We start from the raw sequence: 14918 nt of genomic DNA on the forward strand, positions 1-14918 counted from the left end.
ACAGTAACCCCAGGAGGCTTCAAGAAATATCAGCACTCAAATTCACAGAGTTCAGGTCTGAAGAGGGAGATGGATAACTGTGAATGGATAACTGCCCAGAGCCTTACCAAACACAATATAGCTGTCAGTTGTTGTTATGTTAAAGATTATCTAAGGAATGGTGTTCATTTTGCATGTCAAGAAGGGGAGAGGGAGGCACATTCAGACAACCATCTCTTTAATGTTAGAGGTATTCTTTGAAAAATCAATTTGTATATCCCAAACAGTTCAATGGATCATTGGATCCAAATGAGATTAAGAGCTCTTTAGTATAAAACAAAAGTTTATTTCTAATGGGATGGGGAACTGGGATGAAATAAGAAACACTAGCAGCTACATTTTATCATTAAGAAAGTCACATTGCTAATGGTGAATCTTCCTCCTTCTCCTTGACCTCTCTCTACCTAGACAAAGGAAGTCACCTGACAAACTGACCAATAGCATGAACAAACAAACAGTCCTTTCCCGGGCTTTTTCTTCATTGCCAGACAGCCAAGTTCCTCTTTTTAGGTCAGGCAGACAACAGAGAACAGGTAAACATTTTAACCCCATAATGATTGGAACTTAGATCATTGCAAAGACATGCAGAACAGGTACAGAATTCCAACATTTAAGAAAACAGAAGAAGAACTGAGCCTTGTGGCTTACTCACCAGGGTTGGTTATAGTCAAGAGGTCAAGTTGCCGCTGTTGCTAAAAAAAAAAGAGAGAGAGAGAGATGATAGTTATTGAAGGATGACCATTTCTTACAGGACAGCTTAGATATGCAAAGCAAGTGTTCTGACATTTGCAATAGAATTAATGACAAGTAACATTGCTCAATGTTACTTTTTTGGATGGGAACCATGAATACCTAGCATGGTCCTTTGAAAGCCTTGTTGTTTTCATTCTTAGAGTGCAAGTAATTAATTTGATGGTGAAAGTGCACATATGCATGTTTATTTAAATTTGTTAACTACCTGTTTCAAATCAAGAAGGCATTTAACACATCAACAAAGGGAATTATGTGATTTAGAGATTATGTCCCACTATCTCAAATCAAACTTTGTTTAAAATTACAGTTCAATCTTAAAATATGTTTCCACCATGGAGGAGCAAAGGTAATGGCTGTCAGTTAGAAGAGGCCCAGAATAACTACATTCTTTGCTATTACTCCAGATACCTGGTCCCACAAACAGTACCCCAGTTGTTAACTTACATTAATAGTGTGAGGCACAAACAATTCAGACAAGCACTTGTTAACAAGATAAAACTAATTTAAAGCTGCCTTTGAAAAATGGTTTGTGCAAAATGTAGCAACCAAGGAAGTTAGTGGAACTTGCAACAGAGATATCTTCCCTACAAAAGAGTAATTACATTGGTTTCTAGTGTGTTTCTTGCATAATTTAAAGTCCTAGTGTTGAACTTTAAATCCCTATTGGCTTTGGACCTGGGTATTTGAGGGACCATACAATGTAAACTTGCCAGTATATTGATATCTTTGTGGTTGGCTATGTGTGAGCTCTATGTAAGGTAAGATTAGTGGCCATATGGTCAAGACTTCAGCTCTAGAACTCCCTGCCCCAGAAACTCAGTTACCCACATCACTGACAGACTTCTGGAGACCAGTAAACAAAATTCTTTTCTGTATGGTGTTGGAGAAGGGCTACACATTCCCCACATAATTGGTAACATTTCTTTAATTTTGGTTTTGGCTAATCCCTAATTGTATTTATATTGGATAAACAGTACAGTGGAAATGCAAGATGTCAATGATTAAAATAGCATAGTTCTGCACATGCTGAACAATGGTCCTGTAAAACTCAGTACCACAACAAAATCAATAGGGCCAACTATTTACAGTTAATGAGTACTGGAAAGGTTAATCATTATTATAACTGATATCACAACCTTATAATAATTGTAATGAAAGCAGGATTTTCCAAATCCTCATATACAGGGTTTGAAGAATCATTAACAGTGATGCTATATTGAATAGCTTCCTAGAACATCATCCCAAAGTTAGGTTACCTTTCCTCTGTGTAAGCGTTCTGGTTCTCAGTGCTTACCAATCAAAAGTAGGCCATTTAACTATTAGACAGTACTAGTATAAGCAATATGAACAATTCAGATATTTTGATACCTTCACTGTCTCCATATATGCCACATTTTCATGAGGTTCACTGCCATCTACTTCTTTCCCCCTGCACATTCTAATAGATAACGCTCTTGTTCTAATAAGTAACTCTCTTGGTCCAACATTTATACAGCACTATTGCAGAATATCTTGTCAACTTTAATTTATTTCTCCTAATCTGCTCAATAATGTCTATGTTGCTTTCATTTATTGTCAGGCCTATTGATTCTTTTCTAATCTAACTGTCATCATTATGTTGTCTGTATTCTTTTGGAGACACTTGAAAGTCCTTGAGGATGGATGCATGCCTGACTGAACACTAAAGTAAAAAGTTCTCTTTTGCAAAAATTTGCTCACTCATGACCTTGTCAAAACAGATTTGAACTTGTCATGCAATCAAAGTGGGGCTGAAGACTGTGAATGTCATTCATTAGTTGCTATGTGGTAATATAAGTTCACTCTATCAGTTCACTCAGTTCCCAGTTCCAACAAAAACTCAGATATAACTAATGGACATACTATTGCAGCAACGTCTGTTGCCTCCTCTGCAGAGCTAATCCTGTACATTGTTAAAACAGTATCAATTCTTTTCTCACTTTCTCCCAAAAAGCAGTCCTATAGTTAGACATTCTGGACCATGAGGCATAGCAAATTATTTCCTCCTTTTCCACACCTCACACTCATACAAAGCAAATGCAGTTCTTCCTAATGTCTGTTTTTAGCTGCATATCTAGTCTGATTTTCCTTCCCTCTTCAACTTAAGCTTTATTGGTTTTCTTTACTGGATGCATAGTGTCAGATATCATGTAAACTACTAAAAAGAAAAGAAAAGAAAAGAAAAGAAAAGAAAAGAAAAGAAAAGAAAAGAAAAGAAAGTAAGACACAAGAAATGTAACGCCTTCTGCTCTACATAGTTTACTATATTCTATGAAAAGATTTCACTTTACAAAATATATGAATGCCGCTAAATACACACAAAAAATGTCATGCCACATGAATGGTACATAATAAATTATGCACTCAGTCTATCAGTAAACAAATCAGGTATGTTTTTTAAACCTCATTGATGAATTATTCTGATTCCCTGTCCTCCAGTGTGTACAATCATGCAAACACAATGCAACCCACCAAGCTCTGCCCTGTTCTTCTTCATTTCAGTAAGGTCTATATTGTAGTAGTGATTATTCGGTAACTCAGTGTTTATTGAATCATAGAATCATAGAGTTGGAAGGGACCATTCAGCCATCTTGTCCATTTATTGGACTAACTCTAAATTACAATACTAAACTGCCCTTTAAAAGATCATTGCTTAACTTTTCCATAGTTTTCTTGACTTAAGGCTTTAAACCTTATTATTTTAACTTTTTTCCAGGTAATACACTCCCTCTCTTGCTCTCTCTCAGCACTTACTTCTCTTTCTTTGTATTGATGCCCTTGGAGATATTTGCTGACAACTTCTATTTAATTTGAACCTTAATTAACTCAGGGCAAGTTGAAAAAAGTGTGAAGAAGGAATTATTTTTGTGTAAATTAACTAATTCATTTGAAGTTAGATTATCTGTAAGATGTTCTGCGCCACTCTTTTGTTCTCTGATACTTTATTCAACCTCTATACCCATGTGAAAATGCACCATGTACAATGTTTGATTATTTTCTTGGCAGATTTGTAAAAAGAAGCTGATCCAAAGACAACCAAAGAGATTGACTTCTTAAACAACCAAAGATCTTTCTTTTTATCACTTCTGACTATACTAGTCTTTGATCCGGAACAAAAGATGGACTTCAGTTTTGCTGAACCACATAGAGTACTTATCAAACCAGGATATCACAAGAACATGTAAACTGAGCCTATATCATACTTTTCCATGGAAAAGTACAGCTGTAGAGCTAGGTAAAAGTTTATTAAATGCATTCATGTCTGCAATGAAACACCCTGAGCAGTGCCTGCACTGCAGCAGTCAGCTGCCGTGCAACCTTGGCACTACTAGTTGGCTCCCTAAGGCGCAAGTTACATTATGGCAGAGTGGGGGAAATGTAACTGGCTGTGGGTGTGGCACAAGGGGAGGGGCACTTTGGGACTATGGGAGCAGCTAGTCCTAGGGCAGATCATGTTGCATATCACAGCTAGAGGGTGGGGAAGGGCAGCTCAAGAGAGCCCAATTCTCCTCTCCCATTCTGACAGAGACCCACACAAATTACAAGCACGTGGTTATCATCATTTGTTTTCCCTGCATGTTCCATGGCCAATTCCCTCAATACTTTGAGTTTGCCTGCTACAGTGACTCTCCCTATCACTGTTTTAGAAATTACCCCTTTGATCCAATGCCCTTTGATCCAATGCCCTCTCCAGTGCAACTTGCACAAATAACTCCCCCCAGGGTGCCAGAGGAACACACCTAGTTAGGAGCCTCATCCATGCTCTCATTAGCAACCTCCCCCCTCAATAGGTTACATCATTTCCTTCTTCTCCATTCCATGCTCACACCAACCCCATGACGTTGGTCAGACTGAGGGTTTGTATCTGGCCTCTGGCCCAAGGCCACCTACCTAGCCCCTATGGTACAAGATGGGAATGGACTCTGGGACTCCCAGGTCCAGTGCCTCATGCACTAGGCACTGCAATAAACTGCTTATTCATCCAGACCACCCTCTGGTCCCCTTCACACAGAAGCCTGAGAGGTGAGTGAACCCTCCCTCTTAGACTTTCCCTCAGTAAGCCCAAAAGAAAGTGGCAGATGGAATGGGGAGGAAGTGGGACAAGGAGGGGTGTGGAGCTCCTGTCATGTAGCAGAAACCAAGCAGCAGAGACAAAGTTGTGGTACAACAAAGACTTTAATGCACTGGAATCTACAGCAAGGAGTGACAACTCAATCCACTTCCACTCTGGGGACTGAAAATACCCAGCATGACATGTGCCTAAGTGGGACGCTGTCACAGGTGGAACTTGGAAAGGCTTGATGGGTGCAAAGTTCCATTTCAAAAGGAGGGTTCAAAGAACTGACTGAGTAGAGTATGAGGATGGTGGGACCTGCAACATCCGCAAGCCAGCCTCAGCCATGGATGTCTTGTCCTGACAAGGTCTGCAAAGGCAGCCCCATGGAGGGGTTCTTGCCACAAACCCCCTTTGAGGCACATGATGGAGCCAGCCAATTCACACTCTCCTGTCCTGTGTCAAGGAACTTCTGGATTGTTTGCAATCCATCTAGCACAGCAGTTGCAGCTCAAGGCTATGATTCAGAAAGGAAATAATTTAAAGGGACAATTGTCAAGATGGTTCACCACAAGCAGCAGAGCAGCTGCCAACCCCCCCCCCCCAGACACATTATGTGCCCTGCTGAGTGTGGGAACCAGGCAAATGACAGACCATCTCTTAGAAAACTTTCCAGGGGTGCAGTCACACGTACCATTAGTGGCGACACAGCTCCGTCTCGCTGACGGATTAAATATGTTCGTCCACACATCCACATCTGGCAATCGAGCGTCATCCAGGGTCATTCCGACTTGCTGCGGATCAGTGCCGCATTAATTTGACAGCGCAGAAAGTCTGGCCCTTTTTCAAAAAAGCAGCACAAGATCGGCTTTTTCCTGTTTGTACAGCTCACACGCGATACTGCCCCTTGGAATGTTTACCGCCCCTCCCACTTTTTTTTTTTTTAAAGCCTCAGCATTGCCAGATCATCCGGGAATCTGAGGTGACGCTTCTGCTTCTCCAATCAACACAGGATCAGAGGGGGGGGGGGGGACATCCCACTATTCAGAATAGGAAAAAAATCTTTTTTTTTCAATGTGGAGGATTTCCAGATATCATTGTCACTGCCAATTTCTAGGAAAGTAATTTCTGGCAGTTCCTTGGTTTGAATTGGCAATGTTAATTCCGGAAACTTTCCCCCTTCCCCCTGCCTCTGAAGCAACATTTGATTTCCCAACTCCAAACAGTTGGGCGCATGTTCATTGGACCCCCCCCCCCTCTCAGAAATCATCATTTGATCACTCATGCTCCAAGAAAAGAGCGTGATAGTACTGGATGTCTGAACGCTCAACAACAGAATGAGTAGCATTCTTGGATGCTCGTCTGAACGACCCTGCATCGAATCAATATTGAGCGGTTCAAATTTGAGCGCTACACACCTGCTTTTAATGTGACGTGTGACCGCACCCCAGGGAAGTTTTCCCATAACATGTCAGGGGCCACGGCACTGCGCAGCTGTGGCTTGTTCTGCCCCCACACCTGAGCTCAATACTGGGCATGAGTGGATGAAATGCTGTGAAGGTACCCAGCCTCAAGTGAGGGAAGAGGGGGTTTGGGATGCTTGCCCATGCTTACCTGTTTGTGTGTGGGTCAAGCTCCTGTGGGTCAAGCCACCAAAGACTGGGTTAGGGTTCTGAAATGGAAGAGGTCAGCCCCAGGGTCTAGACTTTGCTCTCCTCATTGGGTGTCAGTGCAAAGTGCTCACCCTGTAGTGGTAACTGCACTCTCTGTGCATCTACCACCATCAAAGTGCCCCACCCTTCTCTCTGTCCACACAACAGGAAGCTCTGAAACAGAGTCCCATGCCATGCACCCTGCCTACTGAGTTGTATGATATTCTGGTGGAAGTTTGTGTAGGATGAGGAGGGCTGCGACTGAGTGGTAGTGAGGAAACTTGGCTGCCCTGGGAAAGAAGGGGATTGGTTAGAGCTGTATTCATCATCCTGAGTTCCTTCAAGGCTAATGGGCAGGGACACAGCAGTGGAGGGAAACTTCATTTTTGTGTTCCATGGGTGCCTATGGACTACAACATGTTTTTTGTTGGCCTACATACTCAACTCCATTAACCTGCACTTGAATCTGGAATTCTGACTAATAAAGTACATGGAGAGAGTGATGGCAGTTCCCCAACCTTGATAACGAAATCTGGTCTGAAGTTGTACAAGGAATTTCACTGATGCAGATACCTCATCCAGGATAAAGTTAAATTTATTACATGATCTGAACTAGTCCTAAAGTTAGGAAAGCAATCAAATCCAGAGAAAAAGAATTTAAATGAGGATTTTATTTGTGGTGAATGTTTCTTAGAATTAATGCACATTTCCCTCTCCAGACACGATATGGATTTATATTCTGACCATCAGAAAAATGTTATTTCAAATCCTTTTAAAGCAGATAATCTGATAATTTAAAACAAAAAATCTTATCACACTCAGTCACCAACTAATCTTCCCTTTCAGTTCAAAAAAACTATTGACTTTCATTCATGTAATTCAGCAAGATCTCACACTCATGCCTTCTATTATTAATTGCAAATGTATCATTATATCATGATAAAATTAGCCAGTCATCTTTTGGACACCTAACTAGAACGGAAGATTTGTATCACTTACCGTGAAGCTTCCTTCTCGGTGGACTGGCAGTGGGTCGGTCCGACTACTGGGTATAGGCTCCTCCTCCTCATCACAGAGTCGGGTCTTCCAATCGATCCGGAGGAGGAGTGGCCTATACCTCCCAGATCCTTCCAGTTGTATCCAAGCCACGTCCCCCTAGGAATAATAACTTCCAATACCTTCCCATTCACATACAGAGACGAGTAAACGAGGAGACCAGTTTATTACACTTCAATACATCACACACAATGGAAGATTGAAACAGAGCATTGCCAATCATGGAAATTGCAACATATTCCAAGAGAGGTAAAAGAAACCGCTCCAGAATCCATCTCCAAAACCCAGAAAGCTGCTCAACCTCCAACGGGCGGGCCGGACCGACCCACTGCCAGTCCACCGAGAAGGAAGCTTCACGGTAAGTGATACAAATCTTCTGTTCTCCGGTGGTCTGGACAGTGGGTCGGTCCGACTACTGGGACGTAACCAAGCTGAACATCCCCGGGCGGGACCGGCTTCCCTGTTTAGAGTGCATGCTGTAGCACACACCTCCCAAAGGGCGCCTCCGCCGAAGCCCATTTATCCACCCTATAGTGCCTGGTAAAGGTATGCACCGACCTCCAAGTCGCTGCCTTACACACAGCTTCCAAGGACGGAAAGGACCGGTACACAGCTGATGTTGCCGCACCCCTCAGAGAATGAGCCGTGATCCCATCTGGAGGGATTTGACCTTGGGCCTTGTAGGCCAGAACAATACATTCCCGTAGCCACCTGCTAAGAGAGGAAGTGGAAACCTGTCGTCCCTGTGACTTCTTACTGAAAGAAACAAACAAGGAATCAGACTTTCTCCAGTCTTTTGTGCGCTCAATATAAAAACTAAGTGCCCTCTTAACGTCTAGACAGTGCAACTCCCTTTCCTTGGGCGACTGAGGATTGGGACAAAAATTCGGAAGAACCAACTCCTGGGACCTATGAAAAACAGAATTAACTTTAGGAATGAAAGAAGGGTCTGGCCTCAGCACCACCTTCTCATTATGAAAAACACAAAGTTCCTTGTCAACCAACAGGGCCCTCAATTCAGACACTCTCCGTGCCGTGGTGATGCCCACTAGAAAAAGCATTTTAAAAGTCAGTTTTTTAAACCCACAAGAAGCCATGGGTTCGAAGGGACGCCGACACAAGGCGTTCAGTACTACATTCAACCTCCACGAAGGGAACCTGTGGAGGTTTAAGAAGAGCAGTACCTCTCAAGAACCGTTTAATATGTGGATGCGCTGACAAGGTCTTACGCCCCCGCACCCCTTGGATAGACGATATGGCAGCCACCTGCCGCCACAGTGTGCTAGTGGAAAGCCCTTTGTCTGTCCCTTCCTGAAGGAAACAAAGAATACCTTTAACAGTTACCGTCATCGGGTCCCACCCCCGCTGGGTCGACCATGAAGAGAAAACCTTCCAGGTGGTATTATACACTCTATTGGTGGAAAATTTATGTGATGCCAACATAGTATCCACCACCCTCTTGCTATAACCTAACTCCTCGAGCTGCAACCGCTCAACCTCCAAACTGTCAATTGTATCAGGTCTGGTTGAGGATGAGACATGTCACCCTGAGTCAGAAGGTCGTCCCTCCTCAGTAGCCGCCAAGGAGGCTGAACCGACAACCTCAGAAGCTCCTGGAACCATGACCGTTTCGGCCAGAAAGGAGCCACTAGCACCATCTTCGCCCTTAACTCCACCACCCTCTGTATGACCCTGGGTAACAGAGGAAGGGGCGGGAAGGCATACAGTAATCCCGCTGGCCACTCGCCGCTGAGAGAGTCGGTTCCTTCTGCTCTTGCATCTCTGTTTTTGGCAAAGAACCTGTCCACCTGACAATTTTCTGCCGTGGCAAACAAGTCCACCGACACTGGACTGTACTTGTCCACTATCAGAGCGAAGGTGTCTCTGTGCAACATCCATTCCATCTGGTCCAACCATCGCCTGCTGAGCCAGTCCGCTAATAGGTTGTCCTTCCTTGGAACATGCACCGCTTTTATTGACAGGAGGTTGACTTCCGCCCACTCGAAGAGAACCTTCGCCTCGGCATGAAGAGATTTCACCCTGGTTCCCCCTTGCCGATTTACATACACTTTGGCTGTTGAGTTGTCCGTTTTTACCAGGGCATGGCGACCCCTCAGGACTGCCTGCAACCCTTGTAACCCTAGCCGAATCGCTCTGAGCTCCAAGAAGTTGATACTGCGCTTCCTCTCGTGGGGCTGCCATTGACCCTGGGTCATTTGATCCTGTGAGTGAGCCCCCCAACCCCATAGACTGGCATCTGTGGTCATACAAACCCTCTGGGGTTCGCGAAGCGGATGACCCGGGAGAAAACGATCCGGATCCAGCCACCACTGTAACTGGGTTGTCACCTCTGATGGTAATGTCACCAGTTTGGGGATTTTGTTCCCTATAACGTCCTGGAATGGGCGTAAGAACAACTGCAGGGGACGAGTGTGGAATCTGGCCCAAGAAAGTAAATCCTGAAAGGAGACCATCATCCCTAACAACTGCGCTAACGTCATACCCGACACCCTGCGTTGTTGCAGGACCCCTTGTAACAGGAGACAGAACTTCTCCCGTCTCTCTAGGGTTAAGAAGACTCTGTCCATAGTTGTATCTATCTCCACCCCCAAGTGTACTAGTCTCTGAGAGGGAAGAAGATTGCTCTTCTCTAGGTTTACCACGAAGCCGTGACAGCGCAACATGGTCACTGTCTGCTGCGTGCTCTCCAGGCACTGTTGGTATGACCCCGCCTTCACCAGAATGTCGTCCAGGTAAGGGAACAGGGCCACGCCCTGCAGTCTCAGCTCCGCCACCAGGGTCACCAGAATTTTTGTAAACACCCGGGGCGAAGACTTCAGACCGAATGGTAAGGCCCGATATTGGAAATGTTTCCCCCCGTAGGAGAAACGCAGAAATTTTCTCTGTGGTTCCCGAATGGGAACATGTAAATAGGCCTCTGATAGATCCAAGGAAGGTAGAAAATCCAGAGGCTGAATGGCTAGCAACACTGACCGTAGGGTCTCCATTTTGAAATGCTTTGTCAAGACGAACTTGTTGAGCCATTTCAGATCCAGGATGGTTCTGAACTCCCCGTTCTTCTTTGGGACTAAAAATATTACTGAATAAACTCCCAAACCCTGTTGGGGTGTCAGGACGGACTCCATTGCCCCTATATCCACCAGGTGTTGAATGGCCGACAGCATTGCTCTGTGAGCAATCAAATCTCTCTTCCGCGGAACCCAACGAAAACGGTTGGGAGGGAGGGAGTGGAATTCTATGGCATAGCCCTGTGCCACCACCTCTAGAACCCATTTGTCCTGAATCGACTGATTCCAGGTGCCTGCGAACAAAGAGAGACGCCCCCCTAACTTCCCTGTCGGCTGGTGGGAGACATAGTCATTGGGATCCCCCTTTTTTGGAAGGGGGCTTTGAACTCTGGTCTGGCTTTCCAGAATAATAGGGTTTGGAATCACGTCCCTTCTGTTGCCACTTTCCTCTAAAGGAATGAAAGAAACCTGGTCTAGATGACCTTTTGGGGTCTTGAAAGGAAGGAAAGGATTTCCTCTGTTTTGTTTCTTTACCCTTGGAGGGTAGAACCTTCTTTTTATCCTTATTATCAATGAGATACCTATCCAGGCCCTCACCGAACAGCAAGGTTCCTTTAAAGGGTACCGCTGCAACCCTAGCCTGGGCTGCAGTATCGACCTCCCAATTACGCAGCCAAATGTTGCATCTAGCCGCCACGCCACATGCCATGGCTCTGGCTGCTAGCTGCATGGTGTCCAATGAACTATCTGCCACGAAGGCAGCAGATAAGGCAATCTTTTTTAGCTCGTCCTTGAACTCCTTAGGAGCTCCACTATCCGCTGCTGCTAAATTATTAGACCACGTGCACATTACTCTTGCAAACAATGAGGATGTTGTGGCTGCTTTGATAGCCCATGCTGTCGCTTCAAATTCCTTGCGTAAGGCCTGTTCTATTCTCCTATCACATGGATCCCTGGGTAAACCATCTGCGTCCATGGGCAGAACCGAATTGGAGATCAGGCTAGTCACAGGGTCATCCACCGCTGGCAACTTTAGCCTCTTAGTGGCCTGTGGAATAAGGGAATAGAGTTTTGAAAGGACCTGCTGGTTGGCCTTAGGTTTAGCCGGCCATTCCCACTCCGCCTTGACCAAAGCAAAAAAGGCCGCTGGTAAGGGAACCCCTGTTTGAGTGCTGCTCAATTTTGGCATCATTTCCCCTGATCCTGTGGGAAGGTCAGGATCCAACTCCTCATTTTCTTTAGGTGTAGCCACAAAGTTAAGGGTCCTCAACACCTTGGGGAGCAACTTTGAATAATATTCAAGGGGAAAAAGCCTAGATTGTACAGTGTCAGGCTGATCCTCCTCATCTGAAAGCTCGCCTTCCTCCCTATCTGACTGCTGATCAGAGTTCTCCGACTCCTCAGCCGAACTCGGGAGAGGGGAATCCAGGCCTAAGTGGGACTTGCCCTTAGATCGTCCTTCCAGAGTGTCACTAGGGCTGAGATCTCTGCCCCTTTTTCTTCCCTCCTGTCTTTTTTGCTTCATCGAAGAAGCAGGGGAGTCCAGCCGCTGATGGAGGTCCTGCCCTAACTCCTTCAACATTTCCTGTTTAAGCCATTGTAGTAAATTTGTCTTGGCATCCTCCCCTGTAAGGTCGAGATTCTGAGCCTCTTGCTGAGGGGTTAGAGTTCCTGATAGAAGAGGCAGGTCGAACTCACTGGGAGAGTTGCTTTGTGAACTAGCCGCCATTTCGCTGCTTTCCACGTCACTAGAAAGGAAGTGAAAGCAAATGCAATAGAAAAGGGCGGTAAGAGTTTAAAATGGAGGGCAGCATGTTACCACTGCGCCCTCTAGTAGGTCTTAGGGCGCCTTGACTTCATGCCCTTAAGAACTGCCCCCTCCAAGTCTCCCCCTCTACCATGCATGCATGCGAGGCAGTTTGGAAGCTAGGCATTGCGGTCGGCATGGGACCTCTTCCCGGGGCTTCAGTCCGTTCGCGCCAGGCCCTTCCCACTGTGAAAAGACTTACCGCGCTGCCGTTTGCCGCCTTCCCCCCCCCCCGCTCCGTTTCGATTGCGTCCACGAGGAAACGGAGCTCTAGAGGGCTTTGCCTCTCGGCAAAGGGTCTACTTCCGAGTAGCCCTCGTAGTCTGCCCTTCCGCCGGTGTTGTTGGGGCCAACCCCTACGCTCCCGGCCTTTGCTTTCTTTGTTGTTGTCCGGATCTTCTGCGCCTTCCCTGAAGGTGCTCGGAAAGAGACCGCCCTGCTCAATGCAGGGCTGGGAAAGAACTGGAAGGATCTGGGAGGTATAGGCCACTCCCCCTCCGGATCGATTGGAAGACCCGACCCTGTGATGAGGAGGAGGAGCCTATACCCAGTAGTCGGACCGACCTACTGTCCAGACCACCGGAGAATCTTAAAATTTACCTTTGCTAGCCTATTACTTTGTGAGGATTTTATTAACAATAGTGGGCATGAAGATGGACTAACACTCTCTGTAGGAGCTATCATGTCTATAAAACTAAATAGGAGATCACCAAGGAAGTCCATGGTTGCTATGCAAAGCTGGGTAATGGCAAACCTTCCAAACATTTCTTGCCTTGAAAACCCTGCAAAGATGCTAACAGTCACCTGTGACTTGACACAACTTTCCGCTACCATTGATATATATTCCTGACATGCATACCATATATTGGCCGTAAGATACACACCAACCTGGAATAAGCCCAAAATATACTCCAGGGAAAGCACTAATTCCTAAAACTGTTTCAGTAGTTACTCTTTTAAAAATCAGGCTCAAATTCTATGTGAATATATACTTTCTTTATTCAGAAAAAATAGTATTTACTTCTTATTTCCTATCCCCCCATCAACCAATAAAGAATTGGAAAATTTATTTAAAAATATTCCAGTCTCTGGTGGAGAACTAGCAAGGAAGACTGATACAAGGCAGAGCCAGTGAGTCCATTAGCCAGCATGAGGTGGCTGCCTGGAGCACAGTTCTGGGGGAAGGGCGCCAGTTTCAGTGCTCCTGCCTGCCCTCGCTTCCTCAGCAAAGGAAATAGTGAGTTCAGCAGCAGCACACATGCCGCTCACTCGCTGTTGCTCCATCTCTTGCGTCTGTGCTTCCAAGCACAGATGCAAAGGGAGACCGATGGTGTACATGTGGGTGTGCACGCTGACGCCAGAAGCCCCACTATGGCTGCCACCAAGCTTGCCCTCACTGAGGAAGTGATGGGCAGCAGGAGGCATCTGGCCTGGAGCACCAGCCTTGTGCTGTCTCTCCAGTGTTGGCGCTGATGCAAGAAAAGGAAGTTTAGAAAATACAGTTTAATTTAACTTTGACTGTTTTTCTGATATGGATGCTGGAGTTTTTCTGTAATGGTACTTACTGATACTGAGTACCAGCGCCTTTTCTCAGGACTCTCCCAAGTCTTGATTGAGGAACTGGTAGAAATCATTGCAACCTTATATAGAGAGTGTGCAATGTTATGCATGCAATCTTATGTACAGACAAACAAGAAAACCAGCCTTGCAGTGTAGGGACACTTATCTCAGAGCCATTTTCTTGCTATTTCTGAGCCATTATCCAGGCCTTTCTTTTGTCTGAAGTGCAGCCATGGCATCCAAGCATATCTGTCTTTCCTGGAAGCACAAAGTCAGCACAGAGTCAGCCTGTCTCTCCAGAAAGAAGTGTTATCTTATGGTGTCAAGCAAGACACAGACTGGCTTATTGGGCCTTAAGGTTATTTAAATCTATGTAATTTTGTTTTTTAATGGTTGTATTAATGTGATTTGCCCTAGAATCATAGAATCATAGAGTTGGAAGGGACTTGCAGGGTCATCTAGTCCAACCCCCTGCACAATGCAGGAAACTCACAAATACCTCCCCCTAAATTCACAGGATCCTCATTGCTGTCAGATGGCCATCTAGCCTCTGTTTAAAGGCTGTCAGATGGCCATCTAGCTTAAGTTCACTTCTCCACTGAACCCTGAGCCCACCTTGGCGGGGAGGGCAGGATAAAAATATATAAATAAATAAATATTAACTTGTTAAAGTGAGTAGAGTAAGACCCTCCAGAAGCCTGCACCAGAGGAACATGTAATGCCAAAACGTCCAGATAGGACCCCAGAAGGGTATATCCTGTCCCATCCTCTCCAAACATCCGCAATATGCAGTGAACATGCAGTGAGTATGCCAATATGCACATGTTCAACACAACCAGGGTGATGTAATGTAGGTGTGGGGAAGTTAGTGTGGACAGCCCATAAAAGGCAGATGCTTAGAGTTACCCAGGGTCAATCTTCCTCTCTGGGTACAGGGGAAGATACTGTGG

At 45.3% G+C, this 14918-nt stretch overlaps 1 protein-coding gene across 1 annotated transcript in view; it reads right to left on the minus strand.

Annotated features, from left to right (window-relative positions):
- Positions 1 to 683: 683 nt before the first annotated feature.
- Positions 684 to 14918, minus strand: part of AGBL4 (AGBL carboxypeptidase 4) — an 801122-nt gene continuing 786887 nt past the window's right edge. The window contains exon 6 of the mRNA XM_060233017.1: positions 684 to 731. Within this exon, the coding sequence (XP_060089000.1) occupies positions 684 to 731 (48 nt within the window). The remainder of the gene's footprint in view (positions 732 to 14918) is intronic.

Source organism: Heteronotia binoei, chromosome 2, assembly GCF_032191835.1.
Source record: "Heteronotia binoei isolate CCM8104 ecotype False Entrance Well chromosome 2, APGP_CSIRO_Hbin_v1, whole genome shotgun sequence".
Taxonomy (NCBI): domain Eukaryota; kingdom Metazoa; phylum Chordata; class Lepidosauria; order Squamata; family Gekkonidae; genus Heteronotia; species Heteronotia binoei.